Below are 15391 nucleotides of genomic sequence, written 5' to 3'. Positions count from 1 at the left end.
ACATGTAGAGATAACTACTACTACTGTGAGGTACATGTAGAGAGAACTACTACTACTGTGAGGTACATGTAGAGAGAACTACTACTACTGTGAGGTACATGTAGAGATAACTACTACTACTGTGATGTACATGTAGAGAAAACTACTACTACTACTGTGAGGTACATGTAGAGAGAACTACTACTACTACTGTGAGGTACATGTAGAGAGAACTACTACTACTGTGAGGTACATGTAGAGAGAACTACTACTACTACTGTGAGGTACATGTAGAGAGAACTACTACTACTGTGAGGTACATGTAGAGAGAACTACTACTACTGTGAGGTACATGTAGAGAGAACTACTACTACTACTGTGAGGTACATGTAGAGAGAACTACTACTACTGTGAGGTACATGTAGAGAGAACTACTACTACTGTGAGGTACATGTAGAGAGAACTACTACTACTGTGAGGTACATGTAGAGAGAACTACTACTACTGTGAGGTACATGTAGAGAGAACTACTACTACTGTGAGGTACATGTAGAGAGAACTACTACTACTACTGTGAGGTACATGTAGAGAGAACTACTACTACTGTGAGGTACATATAGAGAGAACTACTACTACTGTGAGGTACATGTAGAGAAAACTACTACTACTGTGAGGTACATGTAGAGAGAACTACTACTACTGTGAGGTACATGTAGAGAGAACTACTACTACTGTGAGGTACATGTAGAGAGAACTACTACTACTGTGAGGTACATGTAGAGAGAACTACTACTACTGTGAGGTACATGTAGAGAGAACTACTACTACTGTGAGGTACATGTAGAGAGAACTACCACTACTGTGAGGTACATGTAGAGATAACTACTACTATTGTGATGTACATGTAGAGAAAACTACTACTACTACTGTGAGGTACATGTAGAGAGAACTACTACTACTACTGTGAGGTACATGTAGAGAGAACTACTACTACTACTGTGAGGTACATGTAGAGAGAACTACTACTACTACTGTGAGGTACATGTAGAGAAAACTACTAATACTGTGAGGTACATGTAGAGAGAACTACTACTACTACTGTGAGGTACATGTAGAGAGAACTACTACTACTACTACTGTGAGGTACATGTAGAGAAAACTACTACTACTGTGAGGTACATGTAGAGAGAACTACTACTACTGTGAGGTACATGTAGAGAGAACTACTACTACTGTGAGGTACATGTAGAGAGAACTACTACTACTGTGAGGTACATGTAGAGAGAACTACTACTACTACTGTGAGGTACATGTAGAGATAACTACTACTACTGTGAGGTACATGTAGAGAGAACTACTACTACTGTGAGGTACATGTAGAGAGAACTACTACTACTGTGAGGTACATGTAGAGATAACTACTACTACTGTGATGTACATGTAGAGAAAACTACTACTACTACTGTGAGGTACATGTAGAGAGAACTACTACTACTACTGTGAGGTACATGTAGAGAGAACTACTACTACTACTGTGAGGTACATGTAGAGAGAACTACTACTACTGGGAGGTACATGTAGAGAAAACTACTACTACTACTGTGAGGTACATGTAGAGAGAACTACTACTACTACTGTGAGGTACATGTAGAGAGAACTACTACTACTACTGTGAGGTACATGTAGAGAGAACTACTACTACTGTGAGGTACATGTAGAGAGAACTACTACTGTGAGGTACATGTAGAGAGAACTACTACTATTGTGAGGTACATGTAGAGAAAACTGCTACTACTGTGAGGTACATGTAGAGAGAACTGCTACTACTGTGAGGTACATGTAGAGAAAACTACTACTACTGTGAGGTACATGTAGAGAGAACTACTACTACTGTGAGGTACATGTAGAGAGAACTACTACTACTGTGAGGTACATGTAGAGAGAACTACTACTACTACTGTGAGGTACATGTAGAGAGAACTACTACTACTGTGAGGTACATGTAGAGAGAACTACTACTACTGTGAGGTACATGTAGAGAGAACTACTACTACTGTGAGGTACATGTAAGCTTGAACACGCTCAATGTTTTATGTTTGTAATTATTATTGAAAAATATGAATGTTCTGTGCACTGTAATATGTTATGCTGTTTTGACTGTGAGCTTTGTGGAAAGGGGATAGCAGGTGCACTTCTTCATTTACAAATAAAGCCTATTTTACTAGAGTTTTTGTAATGCTGAGCATTTTTGGTGACGTTACTTAGATCACTGAAAACAGTGTTGCCTTTGATTTTTAATGAATTATACAAAAAAGATCGCTTTTTTTAGAAAAGCTGCTGTGAAATCAGGCAATTAGGCCGCAATTGAAAATTGTGAGTTTTTGTCAAACGGCGGCGCCGTGGCCAATTCTGATGACTCGCCATGAAAAAACAAGCCGTTGTTACTCGACTCCAGATGGTCCGATCTTTTCCATATTAAATACGTTTGATGAGCGTCCCGGCCTGAAGACATCTACAGGCCAATTTTAAAGTGGCAACAGGAAGTTACAGTCGCTAAATATTGGCCTACTACTCTTAGCAGGTTAACCAGATCCACCTCAAATTTGGTCAGTGTGATGTTAAGACGTCCATTATGCCCCACCACAAAGCTTTTTAGGTTTCGTTGAACGCTCTTTCCGTGGCAACACATAGTTCGCCATGAAACAGGAAGTTGTTTTTGAAGGGCTACATATGCTTGCAAATGAACGAAACTTGGCGCACTCATTAAAAGTGCTAAAATATGTTAACAGATATGGTTTTTGTGCTTGGGTGTGGCAAGGGAGCTCGATAGCGCCCCCTACAAAATTTCAATGAAGCAGCCCTCGCGGTACGTTTCACCTATATGTACTAAATTTGGTAAACACATGTATCACATGTAGACTTAACAACAATACCAAATAACCCACGAAATCCTGGAGGGACTAATAGATGGCTAACATCGAAATCAGGGCATTGCTTGTAATAAACATGTTGTCCGTATACAGTGTACAGTATATTGGATGATGAGGTTTCACTTTCAGTTTATCCACTAATCACAATCTTAGTGGTCGGTTGTTCATTTGAATGAATCTTTATTGTGGTGTCTACTGTCACAGGATGACAACAAGCTGGAAGAAGATTCTGTTAACAAGAGGCGGCGAAAGGGCAACCACTACCTCACAGAGGTAAACTCAAATGTTCCCGTTGTTCTGAGATAGTAGTGGACCATAGTTAGTAATACCTGCATTGTTTTGTGAAAACCGTTGTAATCATTTTCCAAAAACAACATAAGAAACACTTTGCTCTGTGTGATGCAGTATATGGTTCCAATAATCCCAATCACTGCTCCTCTTTTACCTCTATAATCCATCATGGCATGGCATCAGTTGTCTTGTCACAGTGCCCCCCCTGCTGGTGAGGACGGGGAGCTGCGGGAGAACAAGGTCCGCTCCATGGCAACTCAACTGCTGGCCAAGTTTGAGGAGAACTCCTCGACTGCAAAGATACATAGCAAGGTGAGAGACAGACAGTACTGTCCCATATCAGAGGGGACTGATGTTCGTCTTTGAAGTTTCTTTTTTTATATAGTTAGTTTGAATATACGGGCTACCGAGAATATTTCTCCCTCTTGTATTTTAAGGAGATTAAGGGCTTGAATCCTACGACATAGATCTGATCGATTCTATTCAGGCTGATGAGGAGTTTACTTTTAGAGTTTATGTCTAAGTTTTATCTTCTTATTTTTTATCAATAAATAGGAAATTACAAAAGCAGGATTTCAGACCAGTATAAATTCAGAGAGATGGTAAAATATTTCAATGCTTTAAATTCATTGGCATCTAAATTTCAACATTGAGTAAATATCACAAATAAATTTTTAGTTGCTTATAAGATTAAAATTGTTATGGCTATTTTTGCTTCCATAGTTATCTTTCAATTAGGGCTGTCAATCGATTAAATATATATTAATTCTGATTGATAGCACAGTTGTCCATAGTTCATCGCGATTAATCGCAAATTAATCACACTTTTTTTATCTGTTCAAAATGTACCTTAAAGGAAGATTAGTCAAGTATTTAATCCTCTTATCAACATGGGAGTGGACAAATCTGCTGTTTTATGCAAATGTATGTATATATTTATTATTGTAAATCAATTAACAACACAAAACAATGACAGATATTGATCCAGAAACCCTCACAGGTACTGCATTTAGCATAAAACAATATGCTCCAATCATAACATGTCAAACTGCAGCCCAACAGGCAACAACAGCTGTCAGTGTGTCAGTGTGCTGACTTGACTATGACTTGCCCCAAACTGCATGTGATTATCATAAAGTGGGCATGTCTGTAAAGGGGAGACTCGTGGGTACCCATAGAACCCATTTACATTCACTGATCTGGAGGTCAGAGGTCAACGGACCCCTTTGAAAATGTCATACAAGCTAGTGTGACATGGTTGGTACCGATGGATTCATTAAAACTGAGCCGCTACAACCTAAAAATCACAAGTTGCGTTAATGTGTTAAAGAAATTAGTGGCGTTAAAATTAATTTTTGGTAACGCGTTATTATTGCATTAACTGTGACGGCCCTAGTTTCAATACAGAGTAGATGTAATTATAGAAGTGTACTGAAAGCACTTTGCTTGCAGGTGTGTGTCGCTATCACTTTCTGATGAATAAATATTATAAAATCCAACAAAAGCAATAATAATAACAACAACTATCCCATGTGGTGTGATCCCATCTTGCGGTGTGATCCCATCTTGCGATGGGATCACACCAGCCGTCACATCGAATCAGGCCAGGGCTGTAAAGTTCCCCACTTCCTACTTCCTTACATCCGACACCCTTTCTCGGACCATCTTCGAACTCGGCCTTCATCTGATCTCATTACACACCTGTAAAGTTTGGTGACTGCATCTTGCGTGGTTGTGACGCTATCTCGGCGACAAGATCTGTCCACAGATGGAAAAATAACCCCCTAGCACAGTTGTCCTACCTCTTCTGTGGTAGTTCCCGCTCCAGTTCCTCCTCCAGGACCACATTCTGCCCTGATGACTCACACTCAGACTCACTGGGTGAAAACAATACCAGTGTCACTGTCGTGGATGGGAATAATAATAATATCACCTTCCGCTACGTCTGCCAACACTTTATTTGACTATTTACACGGAGGATACTGGGCACAAAGAATCCTCTTGTTTTAATCTGGTCTGGTATGTTGAGGTGTGCCACCTTCACCATAATGTAGTATTAATATCCAGCTCCCTCTATTGACTGCTATTCTGTTACCAACTTTGTTCAATACTGCATTTTATTGCCAAATATTGTACTACGTGTTTGCAATCTCTTAAGACTTTTTCCTTTCCTTTCCTGTTTTCCTTTCCTTTCCTTTCTTTTCCTTTCCTTTCCTCTCCACCTTGCATCAGTCTGATATGGAACCATACGATCCCTCCTTTTCTCCTCCTCTGTCTCCTTCCACCACCCCACATCCTTCCTCAGAGGAGGAGGACGAGGAAGAGGAGGACAAGGACCTGGAGGAGAGGGAAAACCCACGTTTTGCAAAGCCCAAGAATGTCCCCCCTCCTCCTCCTCTGCCTCCCCCTCGCCCCAAATGGCAGGTATGCCTCCCTCTCTGTTGTGTGGGATTGAATGGGGTGACCAGCCATTTATGGCCCTCTTATTTATCAAACCTTTTCTTCCACGTCTTTAAAGGAGCTGTGAGTACCACATAAATATGTAACATTTGTATAACTACGATAAAGCCATACTCCTTGTCTGTTCTTCCTGTTTCCAGCCCTCCATCTACCTCCGCCTACTGGAGAATCCCAGCGCTGTGGCTCAGCAAACCACTGTCCTCTATTCCCCCAAATCTTCTCAGAGTCGCTCTCCTTCACCTTCGCGGTCTAAGAGTCCATTAAGTCCTCCCCGCTCACTGAGCCCTAATGTTACTGAACATTACTACCCAGAATGCACTTCTACTGACGTGACAACCAGTCATTTCTCTGCTTCTACTCTTTCTGCTTTGGACCGTTCCTCTGAGAGGTCAGAGGAGTCGATGCAGCAGGTAAATCAATATTCTCCATCACAACTTTTACGAAAAATGTAGTTACAACAAGGGCTGTCAATCCATTCAAATATTTAATGGCGATTAATCGCATGATTGTCCATAGTTAATCGCGATTAATCTTAAATTAATCGCACAATTTTTATCTGTTCTAAATGTACCTTAAAGGGAGATTTGACAAGTATTTAATCCTCTTATCAACATGGGAGTGGACAAATATGCTGCTTTATGCAAATGTATGTATATATTTATTATTGTAAATCAATTAACAACACAAAACAATGACAGATATTGTCCAGAAACCCTCACAGGTACTGCATTTAACATAAAACAATATGCTCCAATCATAACATGGCAAACTGCAGCCCAACAGGCAACAACAGCTGTCAGTGTGTCAGTGTGCTGACTTGACTATGACTTGCCCCAAACTGCATGTGATTATCATAAAGTGGGCATGTCTGTAAAGGGGAGACTCGTGGGTACCCATAGAACCCATTTACATTCACTGATCTGGAGGTCAGAGGTCAAGGGACCACTTTGAAAATGGACATGACAGTTTTTCTTTGCAAAAATTTAGTGCATTTTTGGAGTGTTATTTAACCTCCTTCGTTGGTACTGATGGAGTCATCAGGTTTTCTAGTTTCCTATGATACCAGTATCTTCACTCTAGCTTTAGAACTGAGCCGCTACAACCTAAAAACCTAAAAATCACAAGTTGTGTTAATGCGTTAAAGAACTTAGTGGTGCTAAAACTAATTTGCGTTAACGCGTAACCTTTGACAGCCCTCATTCCAACTCGTTTTCACTCTGGTCCGGTTTTCACCCCCCCCCTGCTGTCTGTGCAGAGTAAAGCCCAGAGACTGTCTGCTGGAGAATATTCTGGGAGTATAAAAGAGAGAGCGGTCCTCCTCTCCTCCATGTTTCCTGGGTCCAACAAATCTCTTCCTGCTCCTCGTTCTCCATCACAGGTTGTGTACTGCAGCAACCTCTATTTCATGCTTGACTAATGTCATAGTGGAGACACTATTGCATGTTCACAGCAACGGGTGCTTCTTAGACTTGTTAAACGATGCATGATGGTTCCATGTGGAAGAAGTGCTGCACAGTGTTCCATTTACAATCAACCCCATGTTCATGTAGAGTTAGAGTAGAGCTGCTGTTTCATTTTTAATAGTTTTCTTGATGAGCAAAAATGAGCAAAATTGCGTTATCTGAAAGTTGTATGATCTATATGATATCTTATGGAATTTGAGCAATTTGAATATACATTTTCTGAACCTTAAAGAAATACATGAAATAAAGTTTTTGAAATTGACAATTATATTTCAAAGCGGGGGATTCAGGCCACCTAAATGAAGTGGTATTTAAAGGAGCTATAAAGTGGGCCGGAGTTACCTCCACACAGCTCTCACCTCTGACCTCACAATCAAACATAGAGGTGGCTGAAAAATCCTTTAGAATTCATACCTGTTATTTCTGATCTAATTTGGCTGTGACAACACAATTTGTCTTAAAGCAGCAGTAGGCGAGATTGGAGCAAATATGATTAAAAAAAGTTATTTTTATAAAACGGTCACTACATCCTGACAGTTGATCATCCTGAGACAGGTAATCTGAAAAAAATCATGGTCCTCCGGTGTCCTCCGGTGTCCTCCGGTGTCCTCCGGTGTCCTCCGGTGTCCTCCGGTGTCCTCCGGTGCTCCTAATGACATCTGCAGGATTTCACAGACCGGAGGAAAACAAGCAGTCAGAGCTGATCTGGAGTCTGTCGTCTCTGAGCAGCTGTCAATCACTCACCAACTCTGGTCAAACTAGGCAGCGCTGATCAAATATGAATCAATATTCTGTTACGTTAATGACTATTTCTCTCCTCACATGTTCTCAGAATCATCTTGTAGTGCACGGTTTAGCTGTAGAATGAGAAAGTTTGTGACCCAGCAGCCATGTTTAGATCTGTTGAGGAAATACCAAGCACCGCCCACCAGCTGGAGCACAGCCAATAGGAACGCTCTCTCTCTCTGAAATGACCTGTGATAGGTCGAAATCTCCCGTCACGAACTAGATGTTCTAAAGCCTGAAAACAGAGCCATGAGGAGGAGCAGAAGTCTAGTTTTCTCTCAGAACACTTGAATTACAAAATGCTGAAAGGTTATTATGGGATTTTTGCTCAATGACGCCAAAACAATGTTGCCTACTGCAGCTTTAAATGCTCACTGATATCATCACAGTATTCATTATCCATTGAGCAATCTCATATATTTCTGTTCAACGTCCAGCAACACGAGCGATCAGTGCTCCTGTGCAAACCTCCCCTGCAGTGTTTAGGCAACAAAAGATCTTGGTTAAGTTGAGGAAGAGATTGTGGTTTGAATGCTCTGAATGCCGTATAGAGCTCCTTTAAATTTCAACACTAGGCCATTCAGTAGCATTACATTTCAAAATTAGTTATTCAGTTGCTGCTTAGATTCAAGTCTTTATGGTCATTATTTTCTCCATATTGTAGAATCTGCTTATCTGCTCAAACATGTGTAGGGCTCCTGTGGACATGTCTAGGGCTCTTTTGGACATGTGTAGGGCTCCTGTGGACATGTGTAGGGCTCTTTTGGACATGTGTAGGGCTCCTGTGGACATGTGTAGGGCTCCTTTGGACATGTGTAGGGCTCCTGTGGACACGTGTAGGGCTCCTGTGGACACGTGTAGGGCTCCTGTGGACACGTGTAGGGCTCCTGTGGACAGAAGTTGATTTGAGAACATAGATGAAGTGTGTTTCTGTCAGTTTTCTGATGTCCCTGCAGTCACACCCTTGATGTTCTTTTTTTATTGACTTTGTAGAAAAGTACCCTTCTGAAACCAAAGTGAACTGATTTCAAGGTCACTTATTTGTCTGTGTGAAATTCATTTAGCTTTTAATTTGATGTGTTCATTTTCTCTTCAGATTCATCCCTCTGTTCTCCCCAGTCTTTAATTTCTGTTTGACTCTTCTTCTGTAGGTGGGGCTATCTACCTCTTCACTTCCTTCCTTGTCCCTACCTCCTTCTGCCTCTCTATCTAAGAGCCCTGTAGTCCTCCCTGTAGTCCTCCCTGTAGTCCACCCTGTAGTCCACCCTGTAGTCCACCCTGTAGTCCTCCCTGTAGTCCTCCCTGTAGTCCACCCTGTAGTCCACCCTGTAGTCCTCCCTGTAGTCCACCCTGTAGTCCACCCTGTAGTCCACCCTGTAGTCCTCCCTGTAGTCCTCCCTGTAGTCCACCCTGTAGTCCACCCTGTAGTCCTCCCTGTAGTCCACCCTGTAGTCCACCCTGTAGTCCTCCCTGTAGTCCTCCCTGTAGTCCTCCCTGTAGTCCACCCTGTAGTCCACCCTGTAGTCCACCCTGTAGTCCACCCTGTCCCTGACCCCACTGCCCAGGCTGGTTTCTCCTCTGTCTCCCTGTACACTGCTGGACACAAGGACAAGATACAGAAAGGCTCCTCTACTCCCTCATCTCATTCCTCCACATACAACAGATCCTCTGCTGGCCTTTCTTCGACTTGCTTCGATGAGAGCCAGGAAATCTCCTCTTCCCTCTCTGATAGCAACTGTGAAAATGCACAGAGCAGTTCATCTCCTCATCCAGTTTCTTTACTGCACGAGGCAAGCTGTGAGAGTTCTGTGAATAATCTGAAAAGTGAGCAGGAGAAGGTCCACAAAACTGCTCAGGAGACATTTGATGATAAGAAATTAACCGAAAATGATCTCATGAAGGTAACAGTTTCCTTATGCATATAAGCAGCCTGCTAGTCCAGTGCTAATAACCTGCAGACCTCTAGTGAACCTATCCCAGATTAGTGCTATCTTAAAGGGATTGATACCAATTTTAAGATTATTATGATGACAGTATGTTCTTTTATCTTGCATCTGCACACGGCAACATTTTCAAATGATACTTAGTATTCTACTTCAACTATTTAGACTTTCTTTTCTATGGCAAAATTAATAAATGACTTTTAAAGCATATATAATTCAAATTAACCATTTCAGTGACACCTGCTCATTCATACGTGTTATTCCTGTTCCAAAAGACGCTGGAACTGCTCCTTCCCGAAGCTACAAACATCTATCATATCACTAGGATGTAAAATCAAGTTCAAATTCTGGTATGTAGCGTTACTAGAGTATAAATCATTTGGCTGTGAAAACTCAATCAGTTCTAAATGCTCATTAATATCATTGCCGAAGTGGTGTTACTTAAGTATGGTATTTACGTGACAAATTACTCAACGTTTGAGTTAAAATAACTACGGAGGTGGCGTTACTTAAGTATGTAACTTACGTAACAAATAAGTCACTCTACACTCCTCTCATACGGCGATTACAGCTGATAACGCCGTCCCGACTGATGGCGCTCTTGTTCCTCGTCGCAGCCTTTGGAGGGCGAAAACTCCTCAACTCCGACCGGTGGTCACGAGGCTACCGAGCTCCAAGAAATTTAAGTCGTAGATAGTGTAGCTTTTTTTAAGCTAATGCTACCACAGTAGTTAACCTGCATAAGCGAGAAGATGAAATAGGACTGATCTCGTGGATGACACCGGAACTGATACTTGACCAGGGTCATCCAAGGTCACACGTGACTTTGTTGACATTAATACTCGACCTGCACATGCGCGAGACGAAGATATTCAGTAAGGATGAAATAGAACTCTGTTGACAAATAAGTCAACGCGGAAGATCCTGGTCTCACACGGGACACCAACAGCAGTCTCCTGGTGAAAGTCGGGTGTTTTGAGTCCCACCCATTCACCCCGACTTCCACCCTACGTGGACTTTGTATCTCTATACTACGTGTCCCTTCCTGGCTCATGATTAAAAGCATTACATACGGATTGATTACGTGGGTTATATACGAATAACAGTGCATTACTTTTCGTATAGTTCTGAACACTGTATGAGAACAGCCTGTTCTGTTGTATCTTTATTGTATTCATGTATTTCTGATTTCCAGCCTTAGAAAAGGGTGGTGTTAGATTAAAAACAGTACATTCATAGGGGTATAGGAAGAAGAATTCCTAAACATTCATGGCACTCTGTTTTCACATGACACATGTGAACTGTAAAACATTGTATGACTGATGTTCTTTCTGCTGTTCATTTAGTGCAATGGGAGCTGCGCTCTTGAGAACCCTAGAAGAATCACTCAAAAGTCAATTGTTGGCTCTGAGAGTTGTCCGACTGGAGCTGCTAGTTACATTAAAGAGGTACTAGTCGATACCTCAGTCTAAATGCAGTTCCACAAATTCAAAGCTTTTTTTGCATTTTCATCAGTGTTCTTTCTAACTCCTCTTTGTGGTTTCCAATTCCTTCTTTCCCCTTCCTCCCACCCTCTGCACCTGTGTTTCTCTGGCGTTAACGTTAGCGTACAGTCGGAAAGGTATCATCAGCCATAGATGCTAAAGCTCAGATATTGGCCGTCCTGTATGAGACAGACCACAGACCCAATACCACGCTGGTAAGATGCATGTGGATGTTGCAGCGACAAATCTAACCCGGAGTTCATGGTCTTTTTTGTTGTTGTTTTGAAAATAGAAATATAGTACATTTTAGCCCTACATGTTAGCAGCATCATCATTAGGAAGATTACAGACCATTATTTTTTATGATCAATTATCCCCCCCAAATACCACATTAAGACAAGACCTTGAGGAACACCAGAGAAAAAGACATGCTGTGATTTGGGATCAAAAACTTTTGACATTTGGAGATTTCTGCATTTTTCTTTGACTGGATGGCGAGCACTTCTGTTGTGTAAACTGCTCAGAAACCCCCTTATTGTTAATGTAGCTAGGAAAGCCATCCATCCTCTGAATGCTCTAGGTCTCTAGTTTGATCCATCCATCCTCTGAATGCTCTAGGTCTCTAGTCTGATCCATCTGTCCTCTGAATGCTCTAGGTCTCTAGTTTGAGCCATCCATCCTCTGAATGCTCTAGGTCTCTAGTTTGATCCATTCATCCTCTGAATGCTCTAGGTCTATAGTTTGATCCATTCATCCTCTGAATGCTCTAGGTCTCTAGTTTGATCCATTCATCCTCTGAATGCTCTAGGTCTCTAGTCTGATCCATCCATCCTCTGAATGCTCTAGGTCTCTAGTCTGATCCATCTGTCCTCTGAATGCTCTAGGTCTCTAGTTTGATCCATCCATCCTCTGAATGCTCTGGGTCTCTAGTTTGATCCATCCATCCTCTGAATGCTCTAGGTCTCTAGTTTGATCCATTCATCCTCTGAATGCTCTAGGTCTCTAGTTTGATCCATTCATCCTCTGAATGCTCTAGGTCTCTAGTTTGATCCATTCATCCTCTGAATGCTCTAGGTCTCTAGTCTGATCCATCCATCCTCTGAATGCTCTAGGTCTCTAGTCTGATCCATCTGTCCTCTGAATGCTCTAGGTCTCTAGTTTGAGCCATCCATCCTCTGAATGCTCTAGGTCTCTAGTTTGATCCATTCATCCTCTGAATGCTCTAGGTCTCTAGTTTGATCCATTCATCCTCTGAATGCTCTAGGTCTCTAGTTTGATCCATTCATCCTCTGAATGCTCTAGGTCTCTAGTCTGATCCATCCATCCTCTGAATGCTCTAGGTCTCTAGTCTGATCCATCTGTCCTCTGAATGCTCTAGGTCTCTAGTTTGATCCATCCATCCTCTGAATGCTCTAGGTCTCTAGTTTGATCCATCCATCCTCTGAATGCTCTAGGTCTCTAGTTTGTGGCTGTAAAGTTTAATGAGGCTGTGGTCACCACAGGTCATTTTATACAGTGAGGTCAATGAAATGTCTCCTATGGGGACTAACATCATCACACATGAATACAGTTGGGCTCATTGGATCTACAAGAGTCTCAGCTTTACAGTGATACCCAATTTATGGAATTTAAGACTGTTTAGGGACCCCAGTATGCAGAAATATTCAAACACACCATTTTAGAATATGAGACAATAACACATTTATACTGCATTCAAAAAACTGCATGGTTTTTGCCCCCAAACTGCACGTTATTAGCATGTCTGTAAAGGGGAGACTCCCGGTTAAATGAACAAAAGAAGGGGAAGTCGCTGGGCAAGCCACACAGTGGGCCGTCGCACCCAGCTCCTCCCTCTATCTCAAAATGTCTAAATTAAACCAAAAAGGACGAAAACGTAACTACCGGAGATCTCCAGCCCAAAAAGTCACAAACTAAATGCTGAGAAAAAAGGTCATCTAAGATCAAAACAACTAAACAATGGAGACGGGAGTCTCCCGAGCAGTGCTGCCGGCTGCAGTCTGAGTGCCAGAGTGTGCCCCTTACGCACCGTCCCTCCGCCCTTTTTCTTCCCTCCCTTAATCAGTGCACCATCTCAGGTGCTCTCCTATGTAGGTCAGAAGGGAGGAGAGACAAACAAAAACACGCCCACAACAGTGTGCCCTGTGGCACATTAAGGCCCACACGTAACAGTTAACACAAGGCTTTTATTTTGAAATATGTGCAGGACAGTGTTATAGATCATGCAGTGACATGGAGAGCTCCATGAATGAATGTAGTACAGGGTTTTAATTGTGGATTATTGCTATTATTTACTATTTACCACACGGTTCTTAACCTTTCTCTGTCTAAAATCAATATAAATGATAATTCTAATGAAATGAAATGGCCATTATGAAAGGCAAACTCTATGTAGAAAGAAAGGGCTGACAGCAGCAGCGGAAACACAGCTGGTCTGAACACCCGACGGGTGACTCAAGCAGCCACCACGCGCTCCTGACGTTCCCTGTGTGAACAAAACGTAAAAGTACCTTGTGTCTTAAAGAGCTTGTTGGCTAAAGTATAGCTAGAAGAGACTAGATGATGATAATCAGCTTGCTGTTCACACATTGCTGATGGTAGCAGTGTGGATTCAAGTCGAATGATTTGAACTCAAGTCACAATTCTACTCAACCACTTGGCACGTGACATTAGACAAATATCTGGTGATGACCTGAAAAGTGGACTTTAGACAGATTAGAATCCATGTTGAGATGTTGAGCTTTATTTCACACACTAAATTAGTTTCTATATTTTCTGACTTGGCATGCCTGGATTTTCTACATTTCACTTGAGTGTTGACTTGAAGTTTGTGGACTATCACGAGTAACTGTGACATTAACCGTATTGACACTTCGCAGTTGGCAGTAAAATGAGCCCTTGCAGTCTAAAAAGAAATGTACATATTGCTTTATTGCACAGCTGTCGTTATTGCCATAATTCAACTAGGCAACACCCCCCTTTTTCACATTGCACCTGTTCATAAAAAAAACAGTGACTCACTTTAAAGATCCTCACTGATTTGATGGCATTTATGTCCAATATTCTCTACGATGGGTGCACCCCATCCCACCACTGGACCATGTGACACATTTGTCCTGTGCACTTTTTTTGCAGGCATCTCTCGGATATAATCGACAATCGTAAAAAACATGTCTCGAAGGCAGCATGTAACATGTCTCTAACCTAGTCCTGGTCTTCTTCCTCCCAGTGTGTGGTACGTAAGGACCTCCCTCCTGGGCTCGGCGGCAGTGACGTCTGCCACTTCTGCACCAAGCGGGTGTACGTGATGGAGAGACTGAGCGCTGAGGGCTACTTCTTCCACCGCGAGTGTTTCCGCTGTGACGTCTGTAACAGCACCCTCCGTCTGGGTGGGCACATCTTCGACTCTCAGGAGGGTAAGTTTGACTGACTTTAACAACTCAACTGTGAGTGACTTTAAGACACAAAGGTGTGGACGTTTTGTTCTGTAGATATAGTTTAATCACTTTGTCCAATGAGACACTAGAGCCCGGACTTACTGCCTTTCTCAGGCTCTCACTTTAGTTTTTCCATTTTCAGAGGTTTATATGAATCACTCAATCATCAAAGTTGGAAATGTTGTTTTTACGGCTGTCAATCCATTAAAATATTTAATCGTGATTAATCGCACATTTTTATCTGTTCTAAATGTACCTTAAAGGGAGATTTGTCAAGTATTTAATCCTCTTATCAACATGGGAGTGGACAAATATGCTGCTTTATGCAAACGTATGTATATATTTATTATTGGAAATCAATTAACAACACAAAACAATGTCCTGCATGTGATTATCATAAAGTGGGCATGTCTGTAAAGGGGAGACTCGTGTGTACCCATAGAACACATTTACATTCACTGATCTGGAGGTCAGAGGTCAAGGGACCCCTTTGAAAATGGACATGACAGTTTTTCCTTGCCAACATTTAGCCTAAGTTTGGAGCATTATTTAACCTCCCTCATGACCAGCTAGTCTGACATGGTTGGTACCGATGGATTC

At 41.9% G+C, this 15391-nt stretch overlaps 1 protein-coding gene across 9 annotated transcripts in view; it reads left to right on the top strand.

Moving 5' to 3' along the window:
- The window catches only part of mical2b (microtubule associated monooxygenase, calponin and LIM domain containing 2b), a 141612-nt gene that overhangs the window by 77257 nt on the left and 48964 nt on the right, over positions 1 to 15391 (top strand). For 6 of the 9 annotated variants that reach the window (XM_074634094.1, XM_074634092.1, XM_074634093.1 and 3 more), the window contains exons 15-20: positions 3114 to 3182; positions 3384 to 3512; positions 5433 to 5624; positions 5801 to 6070; positions 6916 to 7038; positions 14584 to 14770. In XM_074634094.1, the coding sequence (XP_074490195.1) occupies positions 3114 to 3182; positions 3384 to 3512; positions 5433 to 5624; positions 5801 to 6070; positions 6916 to 7038; positions 14584 to 14770 (970 nt within the window). The remainder of the gene's footprint in view (positions 1 to 3113; positions 3183 to 3383; positions 3513 to 5432; positions 5625 to 5800; positions 6071 to 6915; positions 7039 to 14583; positions 14771 to 15391) is intronic. The other 3 variants (XM_074634096.1, XM_074634095.1, XM_074634097.1) reach the window with 3 other exon arrangements.

The sequence above is a fragment of the Sebastes fasciatus genome, chromosome 4 (genome assembly GCF_043250625.1).
Source record: "Sebastes fasciatus isolate fSebFas1 chromosome 4, fSebFas1.pri, whole genome shotgun sequence".
Lineage (NCBI taxonomy): Eukaryota > Metazoa > Chordata > Actinopteri > Perciformes > Sebastidae > Sebastes > Sebastes fasciatus.
This window is presented reverse-complemented; position numbering and strand designations above follow the sequence as displayed.